Raw genomic sequence first — 15,627 nt, forward strand, 5'->3', positions numbered from 1 at the left:
AGCAGCAAATAAGCAAGAAGTCAAGTGTCAACTACTAGTCTTAGCGATTACTTTCCTTAACGAAAGGCCACTCAAAGACACGTGTCACACTAATAAATCAAAGGCAGGTTAATCCTTATGAGTCAATTAATATTCTACCGGTTTAGGTGAAAATTCCAAACACCAACAAACTACTCACGCCATCTACCTACAGAATTCTTGTTGCGTCAACAATTAAAAAGTCAAAAATTTCAGTTACATACATAAGTACCTGCATAAAATGAATTTGTGTAAAGGGAAATAATAATGTTGTTGTTGTTATTGTAGCAGCATAAACATTCCCCACACATATGTATATGGGGAATGCTGCTGAAGGAAATACTAATAATTTTAGGTGGTTTAAGTTGTGTGCTTTCTAGAATATTAAATGAATCTAAAACGCATTATTTATTTTAAATGACTGTTTAAAGTGCCAAACGATCTCACAAAACTCCTTGATCATTGGAAAAATTCACTTTTGGTATTTATTTAAAGTTGTTTATTTCACTTTGAATTGTTCATATATAATCGTTTTGTTTTCACTTTTTGTTTGTTTATTTGTTTATCGTTTTATTATTATTAAGCTTTACAATTTCTTCAGAACTACGCATGTTTTGATCATTATACTTATTTATAATCATGAGTGGAGTTAGAAAATATTGATGAACAAACTCAATAAACAAATATTGTGGTGTATATGCACGTATGCCGTTCTTACATATTTACGTAGATGTGCATGCATAATATACATACGCACACACACACACATATGATCAAGTATCAAAGGACAACAAGATAACGCATATACTATAGATACATAGGTAATTCATATGAGAAAGACTTTCTTAAATTCTTGTATTAACATATTTTAATACATACAAACAATGCATTGTAAGTGTTGTGTTGTTGTGTTTCTCATTTCGATATCTTTCGCTTAGTAATGCACCTGATACAGTAGCTTGCAACTACATTTGGGGGGTTCTTTTCATATAATTAGTTATTTTATTATGCACCAGTTTGCGCTTATTATAGCTATAAAAAATATTATAATTGTATGATTTGAGGTATGCTCAAAAACGTAGGTTCTTAGCAAACTTTTTTGAGTGTGAGTTGTAGCCTACAAATTCGAAATTAAAAGCATAAGCTATTATTTTAAACAAAACTCCTAAAGATTAACATTTTTTGAAAAACACTACAAAAAAATTACATACGTAAATATTAATATTATTAGAAAAATATATATTTATTTAGCGTAAACTAAACAATAGAAATTGGAAACGTGAATTTTAAACCAAGGGATAGACATTGAAGTGTATAGAAAAAATTTGCAACAGTCTCGAAGGTAACGCTGCTATTCCTAGACTTAATTTTCATTTGCTTACTTCGGACTTTGTACTAAATGAGCTAAACGTGTAAAAACAATTTCGGTCAACAAAGTTTTTTTAATTTGAATTTATTTCCTTGTTTGGAATTTCTCAATTGAAAAAATCGCATTCAGAGACTAGAGCCTAATCACTAATGCACAATTGGAAATGTGGCATTATCTATATTTGATTTTTTTGTTTGTTTGTTATAATTTAGTTTAGTTTCTCATATTTGCACGTCTGTCAATACGCCTCATTCGAATACAATATTATCTATATATTTATATCATGCGTAATCACACCTGCATACATTTATCTCATTTAATTCATACAAAGTGTAGCAATGAATGTTTTATTTTTGTTTTTTTTTTTATAATTAAAATGTCTAATTGTTTGAAGTTTTCAATCACCATACCAATATGTTGTTGTTACTTGTTCACATTTGAATTTTTGTATGTGTTTCTTGTCTAATTCATATGCGCACGCCATATTCATTTGCACTTAACAGCACTAGTAACCTATTGGTAGTTTTCTAACGGCTTTGGCTTTTCGAGTGTGCGATCAACCATTGCAGCGTTATGTCGATGTTGTCCTTTTCCTTACACGAAATACTATAACAGCAAATTTCTCTGTCTTGTATACTTGCTAGGTTCCTGTGGAATAATTAAAAAAACAAAACAATAGTGCTCACACACATACATACTTATGCCTAAGCTAAGATTTACTCACATTCGTTCAATTAGGCCGGTTTCATCAAGGGCACCTGGAAGATCACGTTTGTTGCCCAGCACAAGCACAGGTATGCCCGCCAACTGTGGTTTATCCAATAATGAATGTAATTCGTTTCGGGATGCCTCCATTTTGTCCAAATCAGCCGCATCTACCATATACCTAGAAATAATTTTTTTGTTGTAAATTTTTTGATTTATTTGCTGTATGACAAATCAGGTAGTTACACAATAGCATTAACACCGCGACAATATCGCTCCCACATTGATCTGAATCGCGGTTGCCCGCCGATGTCCCAAACTTTGATGGTAACATTGCCTTTGGTGATTTTGCGCATGTTAAAACCCACCGTAGGGATCATGTCCTCGGCGAATTGTCCAGACTGAAAAGTATTCAAATTTGACGAAATATTAAAATGAAAAAATTGCATGCAAATTTCGATTATTTTTCATCATAGTAGCTAATTAAAAAGTTCGATAACAAATTTTCATTAGATGATTTTAAACTCTAACATTTTACCACCATCAAAAAAAAAAATGCAGACGACATTATGGTGCGTTTGGCGATGATATTTTGTAGAAAAGCAATCATCATCACAGGGGGAAAAAATACGACCTATAAAAACGTTCCCACGACAGTCGGTTCTACGTAACCGGAACGACCCGGATTTATATCCAGCAAAGAACTGTCACTTCAGCAGCATTCTCAGTATATGTATGGGGATTGTTTATGCTGCTACAACAAAAACAACGAACTATAAAAAGAATCTGGCAGCTGCATTTCAGCTTCTGTTGGGCGCCGCCATGTGGTACGTAGTCTGCCAATTCCTCTACCTGTTGAAATGGATTCCAAAGTAACGCTTGTTTAGAGATATTTCCGTCATTTTCCCTTAGCGTGTGGGCAATCCATTCGCATTTCCTTTTTTTGATTTCTGATGCAACGTCAACCTGGTTAGCTTGCGCCAACAAATCGGCGCTGGTTATTGTCCAGCCAGAAAATTTGCAAATCCGCCGATGGCAGCGATTTTTGAACGTTTGCAGCCGCTTTGTGTTCTTCGCAGTTACTTTCCAGGTGGTGTAACCATATAATAGGACGAATTTGACGTTCGAGTTGAAGATGCGCAGCTTGGTGTGAAAGCTGATACTCTTGTTTAGCCACAATTAAGCGAGGATGCCGAAAGACGATTTAGCTTTGCTAATTTTATTTCATCTATGCCATCCGAGGTGGCCATGCAGCCAAGGTAGCAGCATTTTTCCAAGGTTTCGAGCTGTTGTGCACCGACATGGGTTGGTTCCGATATGGTTTCATTGAGATGCAGCGCTTTCGTTTTTCAAATGTTGAGTTTGAGGCCGTTTGATTTCAACTTCTTCTGCATCGCTTGTGTCAACAATTTGAGGTCTCACAGCTTGTATGCGAGCAAACAGATGTCATCAGCGTATAGCAGCGCTCTAGATTTTGTGAATTTTGTGAACGCTTTCGTTCTGAAAATATTAAATATTAATTTCACTCTCTTCAGCTATTTCATGCTAAATCGAGAAACAACATCAGTAAGGCCGTCATTTAAATAATCATGGCATCCATCTTATTATCCTATTTATCCACTCTCATACGATTTTGCTCTTATTTTAATAGTAAAAACATCCTTCACATACTTTTAGCAAATGCTGCTGCTGCGACAGTCCTCAGATTTTAGATTTAGATTTATTGTAGGTTTGCACTTAAACCTCTTTGTCTTTTGCGACCCCTACAGCACAGTATTTCATCCAAACCCAATTCCCTTACTAAACTCAGGATAGAGCTGGGTTGCATTGAACGTATGTGCCTTTCATCTGTTGAAGCAACATACATATTCCCCATACATATATAGGGAATGCTGCTGAAGTGACAGCCCTTGGCCCGAATATAAATCCGGGTCGTTCCGGTTACGTATAACCGACTGTCGTGGGAACGGTTGGGCAAAATGTCTCAACCTTCATATAGCGCTGCATTTCAAGAGAAGATGCATTGGAGGCTCTTGAGATTGATCGCAGAAACAACAAGAGTTGTTGTTATAGCAGCAATACTAAACCCTGTCAGTGTAATATAAATCACCGGTCGTCTTCGTCTAACTCATCTAAAGCTAGGCCCAGGAAACTGTCTGTTGCGACATGTTGGGTTCAAAGAGAGAGAGGGGTGTTGGATGAGTGGGTCAGGTGGGCCATGCGAAAAAGGTGGTTAGTGTTGTTGCTGTTGTTGTGGCAGTATCTTTGCCCTGTCAGTGTAGTGTAATCACCGGTTGTCTTCATCTAGCTCATCTAACGTTAGGCCCAGGAAACTGGCTGTTTCGACGGGTTTTGTTCAGAGGGAGAGAGGTGTTAGATGAGTGGGTTTGATGGGCCATGTGAAAAGGTGGTTAGTGTCGTGCGGGGTGCCTTCACATGCCGGACATATGTATGTTTAGTACGTCGGGGTCGATTCTGGTTAAGTAGGAGTTTAACCTGCTACAGTATCCAGAACGTAATTGTGCCAAGGTTACGCGGGACTCCCGAGGAAGCTGGAGCTCTTCATCTGCAATTGGTGGTGGTTGGACTCCGATGACGGCATTCGGGGGTCGGGAACTTAAGAAGGTGGTAAGGGTCTCTCGATGAATGTCGTTTATGGCCTGTCTGTACACTGTCCGATCCTGGAGTGGTCTGTCTGTTTTGTCCAGGGTCTCGTCCACGTAGTTGAGGAAGTGTCTCCTGATGTGCCTGGGAGGTGGCTCAGGCTCAAGCAGGTGTCTGCATGGGTGAGGCCCACGGTGACACCCTAGCAGAAACTGCTTGCTGAGCAGTTTATTATGCTCCTTCACAGGATGCATGTGAGCGTCGTCGTGGAAGTGTCGTATGGGGGACATCAGGAGACATCCTGTCGCGGACCTAATTGCAGTATTTTGGCAGGTCTGGAGCTTCGTCCACTGCGTATCACTAGTTCCAGGCGACCACACAGGCGCAGCATAGTTAAGAACCGGTCGGCCTATAGCTTTGAAAGTCGACAGCAACATTTCTTTGTCTTTGCCCCAAGTGCTGCCGGCAAGCGACTTGAGGACCTTGTTGCGATTCTGCACTCTCGTTGCAATAGCGGTTGTATGCGCTGAGAAGGAGAGCAAGCTGTCAAAGGTGACTCCCAATATCCTGGGGTTGTTTACCGTCGGTATTGCGGTATCATCGACGTGTACCTGAAGTTGCAGTTTGACCTCCTTTGTCCAGGTGGTAAAAAGGGTCGCCGTGGATTTAGTGGGAGAAAGTTGTAGGTTTCTCGCAGTGATTAAGCGAGAAATGCGGGCGAGGTAGTCGTTTACTTTTGTGCATAGACCCTCAATGTCATTGCCCGACGCCATTATCGTGCAGTCGTCGGCTTATGAGACCAGTGATACTCCCTCTGGTGTCTGGGGGAGTTTCGAAATGTAGAAATTAAAAAGCAAGGGTGTAAGGGCACCACTCTGCGGTACTCCCTGCTTTATTTTTCTCTGTTTTGACGTTTGGTCTCGAAATATGACCGATGAGAGACAACCACTCAGGTAGTTCACGCTCCACCTCTTCAGCCCTGGCGGGAATGTCGACTGTAAAATGTCATCTAGTAGCGTGGCGCGGCTGACTGTATCGAAAGCCTTTTTTAAATCCAGGTTGGTTAATGTCGTGCGGGGTGCCTTCACATGCAGGACATATGTTTAGTATATCGTGGACAATTCTGGATAAGTAGGAGTTTAAACTGCTAATTGTGCCAAGGCATCCGGTTCTACGATACGTTACCAGAATGATTCGGGTTTTTGCCGACGAAGGGCTGCCGCCCAGTAAACTAACCCTGTCTAGTGAATCCTAAACGGCAAGAGCCGTTTTGTTTGGTTGGTTGGTTGAAATCTGATTCATCCAGAATCCAACTTCCTCGTTACCAACTTATTTAACTGTTATTTACACCATAACTATATCCAGTCTGTGCGGTTTAAGAACCTTATTAGGCTTTTGACTGCTAGGCCAGACAATAGTTCGAGACTCTCGAACAGTGGTTTGTCCAGGGTTGACATTCTCTTCTTCCATAGGGCAGGTCATTCACAGAGGAAATGAAAAATCGTTTCCTGTTTCCCGGTTGTTTACAACCGAGGCAGTCCTTAGTAAGATACGATGCACTAAACAAGGCTAGTTTACTGCGGCAGCAGCTCTTGGTCGGGAAAAACCCCCGAGTCATTCCGGTAACGTAGAACCGGCTGCCATGGGAATGGCAAGATTATACTTCACAGGATCATTTCTGTAGTCAGTCTTTATTTACTTTCAAATTACTTGCAATGCAGTCCTTAGTATTTCCAATTAGTGAAGGAAGGACTTGAACTGAAAATCACTGTTTCCGTTAAGGGGGTAGTATGGTATTTTTTTTTTTTCATTTTTTTTTTTTTTTTTTTTTTAATTATTCTATAACATCTTAAGATTATTGTGTGAAAGTTTGAAGTGCATTAGAGTAAAATTGACAAAGACACAAAGGATTAAGTATCTACCTCTCCAACCGGATTTCACGCTGCCGAAAATCTTTAAACGCGTTTTTCTCACACTTGCCTTTTTTACGGTCGGTGTCCACTGCAGATTCATATCTACTGCACCGATTCTTTTCAAATTTGGTTTTTTTGTTTCTTTACTTTATTCACGAGGTAATGACGTCGAGTTTCTTTTTTTTTTTAATTTTGTCATATTTTAAAACAACAAAGTTTTCAAGTTTTTTTTATGAAAAATCGGTGTTTTGACTTCAAAGCGCTTTAAAAAATTAAAAAAAAAAAAAAAAATTCGACGTTGTTACCTGCGAAACTTTATTAGCTGATGAAATCAATTTGGTTTTTTGATTTTAGTTGATCCAGTAATGAGTTTTGAGGGACAACTTTTTTATGAGACGTCCGCGAAGATTCGCTGCCACCAACTCATTTCTTCATAAAAATCAATGAAAATTTTAAAATTTTGAATAAATCAACTGTGTCGACAAAAAAAATTTCGAAAAATATGCTTGTTTTACACCGAATTAACCATACTACCCCCTTAAGTTCCTTAAAAATGCATTAATTTTGCGCTAATTTGTTATCAAATCAAGTAGGTAACTCAATATAAAGATCACATGGGTAGTTGTGGAAGACATCTACGAGTATATATACATACAGTGAATGTGATTGAAAATCGTCTAGGCATTATTTTACGATGTTCGCATATTTTATGTAATGTACAACCAAAAGTACAATTTATATGCTAACAAAAACAGCATAAATCAAAGATCCAAGCTTCTGCCAAAGTCTACACAATTTCAAACTTTTTAATGAATTTTTAAAGTTTCTTTTGCATACAAGTTTTTGGCATATTCGATTTTAGTATAGAATAGCGCGAGTTTGAACGACTATTCTTACTAGTTTAGAAGTTGTTTTAGTGAGAATCGTGCGCATTTCTTCATAAACGCATTTATGTACGTTTTTGGTTTGCTTGTATGTGCAGAAAACGCGCAATACTGATATGGAGAAACCTTATAACTTCTACTTTCTCTCATGAAATTTCTAAAATCTTACACAAAATATTATATATTGCAAAAGTCTAAAATTGTGATAATTTTTTAATTAAAGTTTCCGAAAAAAGTTAAATATATTTTTATAACAAATAAACGAAAATTTAAAACACGCTAACATTTCAAATAAATAGCGTTGGCCGACTTTCAGCGACACTCACTGTAAGTATTAAGCAAGGAATTGAGATCACCAGCTCAAGCGTACGGTAATACTTAAGCATTTACATATAAAGTTTTATATTCGCGCAGAGGGTTATATTCACTGAAGCATGTTATCACCAGTAAAAGAAAAAAGCAAATGAGTCACTTTGAAATCGTTCCTACTTAGCACCCAACTTAATGAAAGCGGGGTGGTAAACAAATTTACAAATACAATATTAATATATATTTCACTATTCCAGTCAAATTATTTCGATTAATACATTTTTGCAAAAACTGTTCTGTTTGTAATTGAGAAGTTTTCCCATTTAAATTTGAGCTTAAGAAACACAATGCATAAGTACCGCGTTGAAAATTTGGAGGATGAGTTCTCCGAGGGGTGACTTGTGGTAGTTGTCAACGATCAGATGACAATTTATTGATTTCTAATAAAAATGAAAATCATCCTCGATAATTAATTTTAACAATATCTTCTTGCATTAGGTGGAACAAAGCTAATCTTAAGTAATAAATAGAACAAATATGAAGTAATACAATGGAAATGTATAAACAATAGACAGGCTGTTTGTAGTTTGATAGCGACAAAGTACGCCAGCTATGCGGACAGTGACGCAAAGCAGCAGCAAATAGTTGACAGTAGCAACGCAGTCAATGACTGAATTTATTGGTGGGGAGTGGCGTTGGCCAATGGTCACAAAGAATAACTTTTTTCATGCAAAGAGGAACGGTTAACGCTATCTGTGTGGGTCATTACCGAATACTCATACGTTTATAAATGCGGGTTCACGTTTGGGGGGGTGCTAGCAAAATTGGTTTTGCACACGCACAACTACACAATACTCACTGCAATAACATTCACGAACGTTGTTTTGCCTGAAAACTGCAGTCCCACCAGCGTCAATTCCATTTCTTCTTTCCAGAAAATGCTCTTAAACCAATCCAATATTCTGTTTATTAATGCCAACATTTTCTATGTTTTTCTTAAAAATTTATATAAATTTTCACTAGTTATTGCTTTTCCCACCGACTTTTTTCACTTTTTCTTTTACAACAGATGCAAACTGGCAAATCAGGCAAATTTTCTTTTCTTCTTCTACTGCGCCGTTGATTTGTGGGAAAAGAAGAACAACTGACTTATTTGACAATGATGACAAATACCCACCAGTGTTGTAGTACTATTGAGTAAAAGAGGGAAATTCTTGTTCAAAGGGGAATTTAAAATATTCGTTAGATCCATAGTGAAATTATATGAGAACTGTTTTCAAGAATATAACAGGAAAATACACGATTTAAATTTAAAATATTTAGAGTATTACGAGTAAAGCGAATCTATTAAAGGTGGTATCGGTAAATCAGCTGATTTGTTTTTTTTTTTTTCTTTCGCCATATACATGTGGCTGTCAGCCCAGAATGAAACAAGGCGAATTCATTCCATGTTTTCTACTTTTCCCATGCTTTTCTTTGACAATCAAACGTACAAAATATTGTTGTTGGTCTAGTGCCACAACCTTTATTGAGTGCGCCTTGATTACGAGTAATGATATATTATTCCGACCAGTCGATTTTACGTACCTGATATTTATATACATATACCCAAAAATTGATAGGGAATGTTTTATGTCAAGTGTTTTTAAACTATGTGGAATTTTTATAAAATGTATGAGAATTGTATACTTAAATTAAATACAGCCGTAATCTGAGGCTGGAAACATTTTTTTATACAATTTATAAAAATGTCTATTCAAAAATATACAAATCTGACATTCGACTCGGATATAGAATCGGCTAAGTATTATCCATATAGCAATATTCCTAAAAAAAAATTTAGAAAGTGTTATTATGTTACGAAATAGCTTCCGTCACCTCCAAATAATCTCATACCAAGGCAAATTAAGGACCATAGGTGGCGCCGTACCAAAACAATTTATTTATTACCAAAACTTTATTCTTCGCTACTTTGACAAGTCTGACGTCAATTCTTTTTCCAATACAAATCATTCTTGATCTCATACCAAGAAATTTTTGGAGAACCTTTAGCTTATAGAGAAATTATTCTGAATTCGCCGCCTTGCTCAATAACTGCACACATTTACAGGCCATCCAACGTCTGTATGTGTGTATGCGGCCAAGCTTTGTCCTATCCAAATTTTCTAGGTTTAAACTGAAAATAATTTTCCAATTAAACACATTTTATTACCTAAATTACATACATTCTTAATCAGTTCCAACATATTTTTCTAATAGCTCCTGTTTCCGTTTCTTCAGTAAGGCCTCCTCAATATCTTTCTGCGTAGGCACGGGTACATGTGCTGTGAAACGCGGTGCTAACATATCCAATGGATCGCTTACTGTTATTTTCGACGCCGGCTTGCCGCTTTCCTCACCGTCTTCGTTATCCTCGGCGGTTGTCTTGAGAGAACCATAAATCTCCTCTTCTTCTTCTTCATCAATATGTCCATCACGTGCCATTTTTTCTTTCCACTCTTGCAAAGCCTTTTGTATAGCTATGCGTTCAATACGTTCTTCTATTGGTATTAAAGTGCCATCGTCATCGTCTCGATAGCCGTAATATTCGGCATCAATATCCTTCATAAGTTCGGCGCGCGTTTTACGTTGGGGCGCTGGCGGTTCTTGCTCAAATAGTTCACGCACTCCAGGTAAATCTTTCGCAGCACCAAAATACTTGTAGCCACGATTGCCTGGTACTTCTCGTCCTTCGGCATCAAACATTTTTGGTCCATAGCGTCGATAATGCGGTCCACCCAAGGCTGATATTTGATTTTCCCAATGTCTCTTTTCTCGTAACAACTTATTAATTTCATCATTTAAATCTCGTATTCGGAATTCACCTAAACCAGCTGTGAAAGAAGAAAATAACACAAATAAGCTGGTTATCATTGATTACTATTTGTTTTGTCATTAATTACCATTTTGGATCTGTGCAACCTTTTTAGAGATTTCACGTATAATCTCTAAACGATACTTTTCACACTTAGGCAGACTTGTGCACTCCGACGCCAAGTACGGACGTCGATCTTTCTCTCCAGACTCGGCTTCCTTGGCAGCGCGCCAACGAGCCAATGTCGTCCTGTAAATGACAAATTTAATCTTTGTTTACATATTTGTCAGTAATTTTACGACATTAACTTACATTGCTTTCTCTGCATTACGCGCCTGTGTGAAAACAAATGTTTTATTAATTCATTATGATTTTTTATTTATGAATAATTACCATTTTACAATTGTCCAATGATTCTCATGCACACACCAATTATTATCATTAAGATTCACAACATCTCTTCTTCTTACTGCAAGTGCACCATTCGCAATACTTTAGTTACAAGATGATAAAGTACTGCGATGCAACACTGTATAAAGAATACAAAACATGGCACCTTCCAAAAACCGTTAATTAATTTTTCGGGATTGTGACAACAATAAACATCAGTTTACAAGCATCTTGTTTGTGAATATTCAGTGAGTGGAATTGAATTGCGGGACTTGCGACTTTTAAATACAACAATATAAAAAAATCTTGTTGGCTGCTTATTCGCTGATTTCACGGCACTTCTGATTACAAGTTTATTCTACAAGGGCGAATTTATACGATAAATGGCAAAACCCTGCATTTGCTTTTGGTTATAATGTCAAGATCTGAAAATTGCCTGGCTCTTTGACATAAAACTCATTAAGTCGACAAAAATAATTGTATATTGACGTCGCTCAGTGCTCAAATCCGACATTCACCTAAAATGTTCCCCAAACTTGTGTATTCATAATTATCAGGAACGCAATACTTTTTGCAACACACTTGTAATGGTTCACATATAAGTAGATTATCTACTTTTTCGTGCTCAACCCCCAATACGTAATTAAAAAGCGAGATTACCCATACACAATTTCTCTCCCGAAATTTGAGATTATAAAATAATCCTACATTATTATCAAATAACCTGTGTTACAGACAATTATTTTTACGAATGTAAAGAAAAACGCCAAGTAAAAACTTCATGAAATGGATGCCGGCAAAGAAAACAGGCTTGTGGACATTGCTCAAATAAAATGTTTGTTAGGTATTATTAACTATGAATTAACATTACAAAAAAAAAGGTGGTATCCATAGACGCTTTGGCCTTCTATTGCTCATTATAAAATATGATATCGAATTTCACGTGCTTATTGTTTGGAACCCGCAAGGAACGAGCAGAAGCGGCAGACCATTGACGGCTTGGCAAAGCACTATCCGCAATGAAACTGGAAAATCGTTTAATGATCTTATGATTTATGTCTAGAAAAAGAAAGTTTGGAAAACTTTTGTTGAATGGTTAAGCTTCTAAAGGAGTATGGAATAATAATTATAATTGCTGCCATAATTTTTTGCAGTATTAAATTAACTATTGATTCTCTTTGCATTTTCGTTATAACGTTAATAATAATTAAACAAATCAAAAACACAAATATTCCCCCCAAACCAATTTCTACCACCCTTCACAACAGTATTGACAGCTGATTATCAATTTTGCAGGTATCAACATCATAGTACCGGGGTTGCATCTCTTGCATATTGGAAGAGATCCAACGTTAGCCGTGGTAAAGCAAACCGTGGCAACGTAATCTGCCTTATATGAACGGGTAGATTAATTTTGTGTATGTATATGTATGTGAAAGTACTTTAGTTGTAAACACAACCTAACATTATCGAAGCTTCCATTGTGAATATGTAACCTTATTCCCGCCTGTTTTGAAATCGATTAGCATTGTTTGCGAATATTTCCATTGTGCTTGCGGAAAATAGTACATTTTTTAAGATTTGCGAATTTTTCTGAAAATTAGATTCCAAATATTATACATTTCAAAAAAATCTCTTATTTTAATAAAATTATATTAACATGGCCGGAATAGCTCCTCTGTCTACCGGTGTTATTGAGGTAAATACATATAAATGCCCGGTTGTGAAATTATAGATATAAAGTTTTCTTATTTTTCCAATCGAATAGCGTATTATGCGGGGTGAGGAAGTGGATAAACCTGTCTTGCAGATACTGGGCACCAAGAAGATTACCGGCGGTGAAACAGATCGTCTCCGTTTATTAATTTCTGATGGAAAGTTTATCAACAGTTATTCCATGTTGGCTACCCAACTCAACCATTTGCATGCAGAGGGCAAACTTGCCGAGTACACTATAGTCCAAGTGGACAAGTATATAACATCTGTGGTTAATGGCAAAGATGCCGGCAAGTATGTAAATCCATAAATTCTATTATGCAAATTTTTCATATCGAATTTCTCTGTAGACGGGTATTAATCATACTGGAGTTAAGCGTACTAAATCCAGGGACGGTTGTCGGTAGAAAAATTGGGACGCCCGTATCGTACACGGAAGAAGCAGCAGCACAAAGTAATAAAGCTAGTTCGAGCAGCAGTAATGCTGCCGTGAAACCGCCCAGTGCTGCTGCAAATAACGCAAACAGAAATGACAAAAAAGCAACACTATACAACAACAATAACAGCTCATTCAGTCAGGATTTGAATTCAGGACTTACTAGTCCAATATCTAGCTTGAGCCCATACCACAATAAATGGGTTATTAAAGCACGCGTTACAGCTAAGAGCCCCATGCGTACGTGGAGTAATGCAAAGGGTGAAGGAAAGCTTTTCAGCATGGATCTAATGGATGAATCTGGAGAGATTCGCGCGACCGCTTTCCGCGAGCAGGCTGACAAATTTTACGATATAATTGAAGTTGATCATGTTTACTATATATCGAAATGCCAACTTAAACCAGCAAATAAACAGTTTACCTCATTGAAAAACGACTACGAAATGACGTTGACTGGCGAAACAATGATACAAGCATGCGAGGAAGATGATAATGACATACCAGAAATCAAGTATGATTTAGTACCCATATCGCAGGTGGCGAATCTGGAACCACGCACAGTTGTCGGTGAGTAGAAATTTGAGGACGATACGTCAATAAGTAAATCGTTTATACATTTTTCTCTTTTTCGCTTAGATACAATTGGAGTATGCAAGGAAGTTAGTGAATTGCAAACCTTTACTTCTCGCACAACCAATAAAGAATTTAAGAAACGTGAGCTGACACTCGTCGATGCGAGCAATGCAGCTGTAAGTGAAAACAGAAAATCAAATTAAGCGTAAAAATATGAAACTTTGAAATTTTAAGGTGAATTTGACCTTATGGGGTGATGAAGCAGTTAACTTTGACGGCTACGTACAACCGGTGATTTTGGTAAAAGGTGCACGTGTGACGGAGTTCAATGGCGGCAAAAGCCTAAGCATGGGAAATGGTACTGTAATGAAAATTAACCCCGACATTTCAGAAGGTCATAAATTGCGTGGCTGGTTCGACAATGGCGGTGGTGAACATATTTCAAATATGATTTCGACCAGGTGTGTATTTGTACAATGCGTTCATTAATTGTGAAATAAAAAAACTAATAACATTTAATATTATATTATTTATCTCACAGAACCGGCGGTGCTGGTGGCGGCTTCAGCACCGAATGGTTGACATTCCACGAAGCGCGTGACCGAAATTTGGGCGCGGGCGATAAGGCGGATTACTTTCAATGCAAAGGTGTTGTTCATATTGTCAAGAGTCAAAATGCATTCTACAAGGCTTGCCCGCAGGCGGACTGCAATAAGAAGGTCATTGACGAGAACAATGGGCATTATCGTTGCGAGCGTTGTAATGCTGTTTTCCCCAATTTCAAATATAGACTACTAATTAATGTAAGATTGTGGTGTTATTTTGAGTGCTTTGCCATTTGCATGTACTGTTTTTTCTTGCAATTAGATGAGCGTTGGCGATTGGACCTCAAACCGCTGGGTTACTTGCTTCAGCGAAGTGGGTGAGCAGATGCTGAAGCGTTCGGCACAGGAGATTGGTGATCTTTTAGAAAACAACCCACCCGAAGGTGAAGAGGTGCTCTCGTCGATCAACTTCAATTCATACATTTTTAAATTGCGCAGTAAAATGGAAATGTTTGGTGTAAGTAACCAACCAAGTAACCTGTTGAGTGGCAGTGGTGGGCATAGTGCACTATATAATTATTGAAATAAGCGGATAGTTACAACACTGAGAAACTGCGATGGTAGTGCAAAATGCCCAACTCTGTTGAGTTGTTTTTGTTTGCTCTGATGGGATTGCATTATTTCATAATATTTATGGCCTTTTTAATTTTGTTTAGGATATGCAACGTAATAAATTGACCGTACAATCAGTTGCTCCAGTAGACTACAAGGAGTATAACAAATATTTGATAAACAACCTGAAGGAGTTGACCGGTATTAATAAAAATTAAAATTATACTCATTTAAATTGTTTAAGAGAATTATATTTACGTTCATTTTTATCTGCTCTTGTTATTAAAATATTAAAATATGTTTGTCATAAAAAATAATACGCAGTCTATGATTTGTTTTGATTTTTTCCTACAAATAGAAATACTAACACTTTTGTATGTATGCCACATACGCTCTGGAATTAGGGAGGGAAAGGAGAAGGAAATTGAAACTTTAGTTTGGCAAAAATGAAATTCACTGCAAAGCTATGCTGGTTTTTTGATTTATCGAATGCAGATTTATGTTGGGGGGAAACACAGCTAAAATTAATTTTAAATGTGTGACATGTGATATGGTGAACAATTTGAGCAGCTAAACGAAAATCAGCTATTTTGTTTGTCAGCATTTCGCTGGCTTTCCAACGCCGTTAGCACAGTGCACGAATAATTTGTAAAACTAAAAAAAAAGTGCGAAATTATCAAAACGAGCATCGCTCAATGT

The 15,627-nt window shown here is 37.3% G+C and overlaps 3 protein-coding genes and 1 pseudogene across 4 annotated transcripts; 2 read left to right on the forward strand and 2 right to left on the reverse strand.

Annotated features, from left to right (window-relative positions):
* Positions 1-494: 494 nt before the first annotated feature.
* LOC129238967 (ADP-ribosylation factor-like protein 8) lies at positions 495-8,917 on the reverse strand. The gene is made up of 4 exons (XM_054874221.1): positions 8,662-8,917; positions 2,339-2,493; positions 2,112-2,273; positions 495-2,035 (listed from the first exon to the last, which is right to left on the reverse strand). Exons 1-4 carry the CDS (start codon positions 8,782-8,784, stop codon positions 1,915-1,917), a joined length of 561 nt encoding a protein of 186 aa, XP_054730196.1. The 5' UTR covers positions 8,785-8,917; the 3' UTR covers positions 495-1,914.
* On the forward strand, positions 6,350-6,444 carry LOC129236617 (small nucleolar RNA U3; annotated as a pseudogene).
* An 854-nt stretch (positions 8,918-9,771) lies between the features above and the next one.
* LOC129238977 (pre-mRNA-splicing factor ISY1 homolog) lies at positions 9,772-11,138 on the reverse strand. Of its 2 annotated transcripts, XM_054874241.1 has the most exons (5): positions 11,050-11,138; positions 10,969-10,991; positions 10,745-10,905; positions 10,028-10,675; positions 9,772-9,978 (listed from the first exon to the last, which is right to left on the reverse strand). In XM_054874241.1, exons 1-4 carry the CDS (start codon positions 11,050-11,052, stop codon positions 10,032-10,034), a joined length of 831 nt encoding a protein of 276 aa, XP_054730216.1. In that variant the 5' UTR covers positions 11,053-11,138; the 3' UTR covers positions 9,772-9,978; positions 10,028-10,031. The 2 variants fall into 2 exon arrangements, with proteins under 2 accessions (XP_054730216.1, XP_054730207.1); XM_054874232.1 differs by lacking the exon at positions 9,772-9,978 and having other exon boundaries at positions 9,989-10,675.
* Positions 11,139-12,561: 1,423 nt separating this feature from the next.
* LOC129238992 (replication protein A 70 kDa DNA-binding subunit) lies at positions 12,562-15,245 on the forward strand. Its single transcript, XM_054874252.1, has 8 exons — positions 12,562-12,745; positions 12,815-13,056; positions 13,113-13,765; positions 13,835-13,947; positions 14,006-14,232; positions 14,313-14,574; positions 14,639-14,833; positions 15,033-15,245. The coding sequence occupies exons 1-8, from the start codon at positions 12,707-12,709 to the stop codon at positions 15,144-15,146; spliced, it is 1,845 nt and encodes a 614-aa protein (XP_054730227.1). The 5' UTR covers positions 12,562-12,706; the 3' UTR covers positions 15,147-15,245.
* Positions 15,246-15,627: the final 382 nt, after the last annotated feature.

The sequence above is a fragment of the Anastrepha obliqua genome, chromosome 1 (assembly GCF_027943255.1).
Source record: "Anastrepha obliqua isolate idAnaObli1 chromosome 1, idAnaObli1_1.0, whole genome shotgun sequence".
NCBI lineage: Eukaryota > Metazoa > Arthropoda > Insecta > Diptera > Tephritidae > Anastrepha > Anastrepha obliqua.

What these genes read in the sequence shown, in the direction of transcription:
- LOC129238967 (XM_054874221.1), bottom strand. Translation starts at nt 8,784, where the DNA reads ATGTTGGCATTAATAAACAGAATATTGGATTGGTTTAAGAGCATTTTC. An exon ending in CGCGGTGTTAATGCTATTGT is followed by an intron (nt 2,274 to 2,338) that starts GTAACTACCTGA and finishes AATTATTTCTAG; the next exon opens with GTATATGGTAGATGCGGCTG. An exon ending in ACCGGCCTAATTGAACGAAT is followed by an intron (nt 2,036 to 2,111) that starts GTGAGTAAATCT and finishes ATTATTCCACAG; the next exon opens with GAACCTAGCAAGTATACAAG.
- LOC129238977 (XM_054874241.1), bottom strand. An exon ending in CGTAATGCAGAGAAAGCAAT is followed by an intron (nt 10,906 to 10,968) that starts GTAAGTTAATGT and finishes TGTCATTTACAG; the next exon opens with GACGACATTGGCTCGTTGGC. An exon ending in GGTTGCACAGATCCAAAATG is followed by an intron (nt 10,676 to 10,744) that starts GTAATTAATGAC and finishes CTTCTTTCACAG; the next exon opens with CTGGTTTAGGTGAATTCCGA.
- LOC129238992 (XM_054874252.1), top strand. Translation starts at nt 12,707, where the DNA reads ATGGCCGGAATAGCTCCTCTGTCTACCGGTGTTATTGAG. An exon ending in TCGATGCGAGCAATGCAGCT is followed by an intron (nt 13,948 to 14,005) that starts GTAAGTGAAAAC and finishes TGAAATTTTAAG; the next exon opens with GTGAATTTGACCTTATGGGG. An exon ending in GTAAAATGGAAATGTTTGGT is followed by an intron (nt 14,834 to 15,032) that starts GTAAGTAACCAA and finishes AATTTTGTTTAG; the next exon opens with GATATGCAACGTAATAAATT.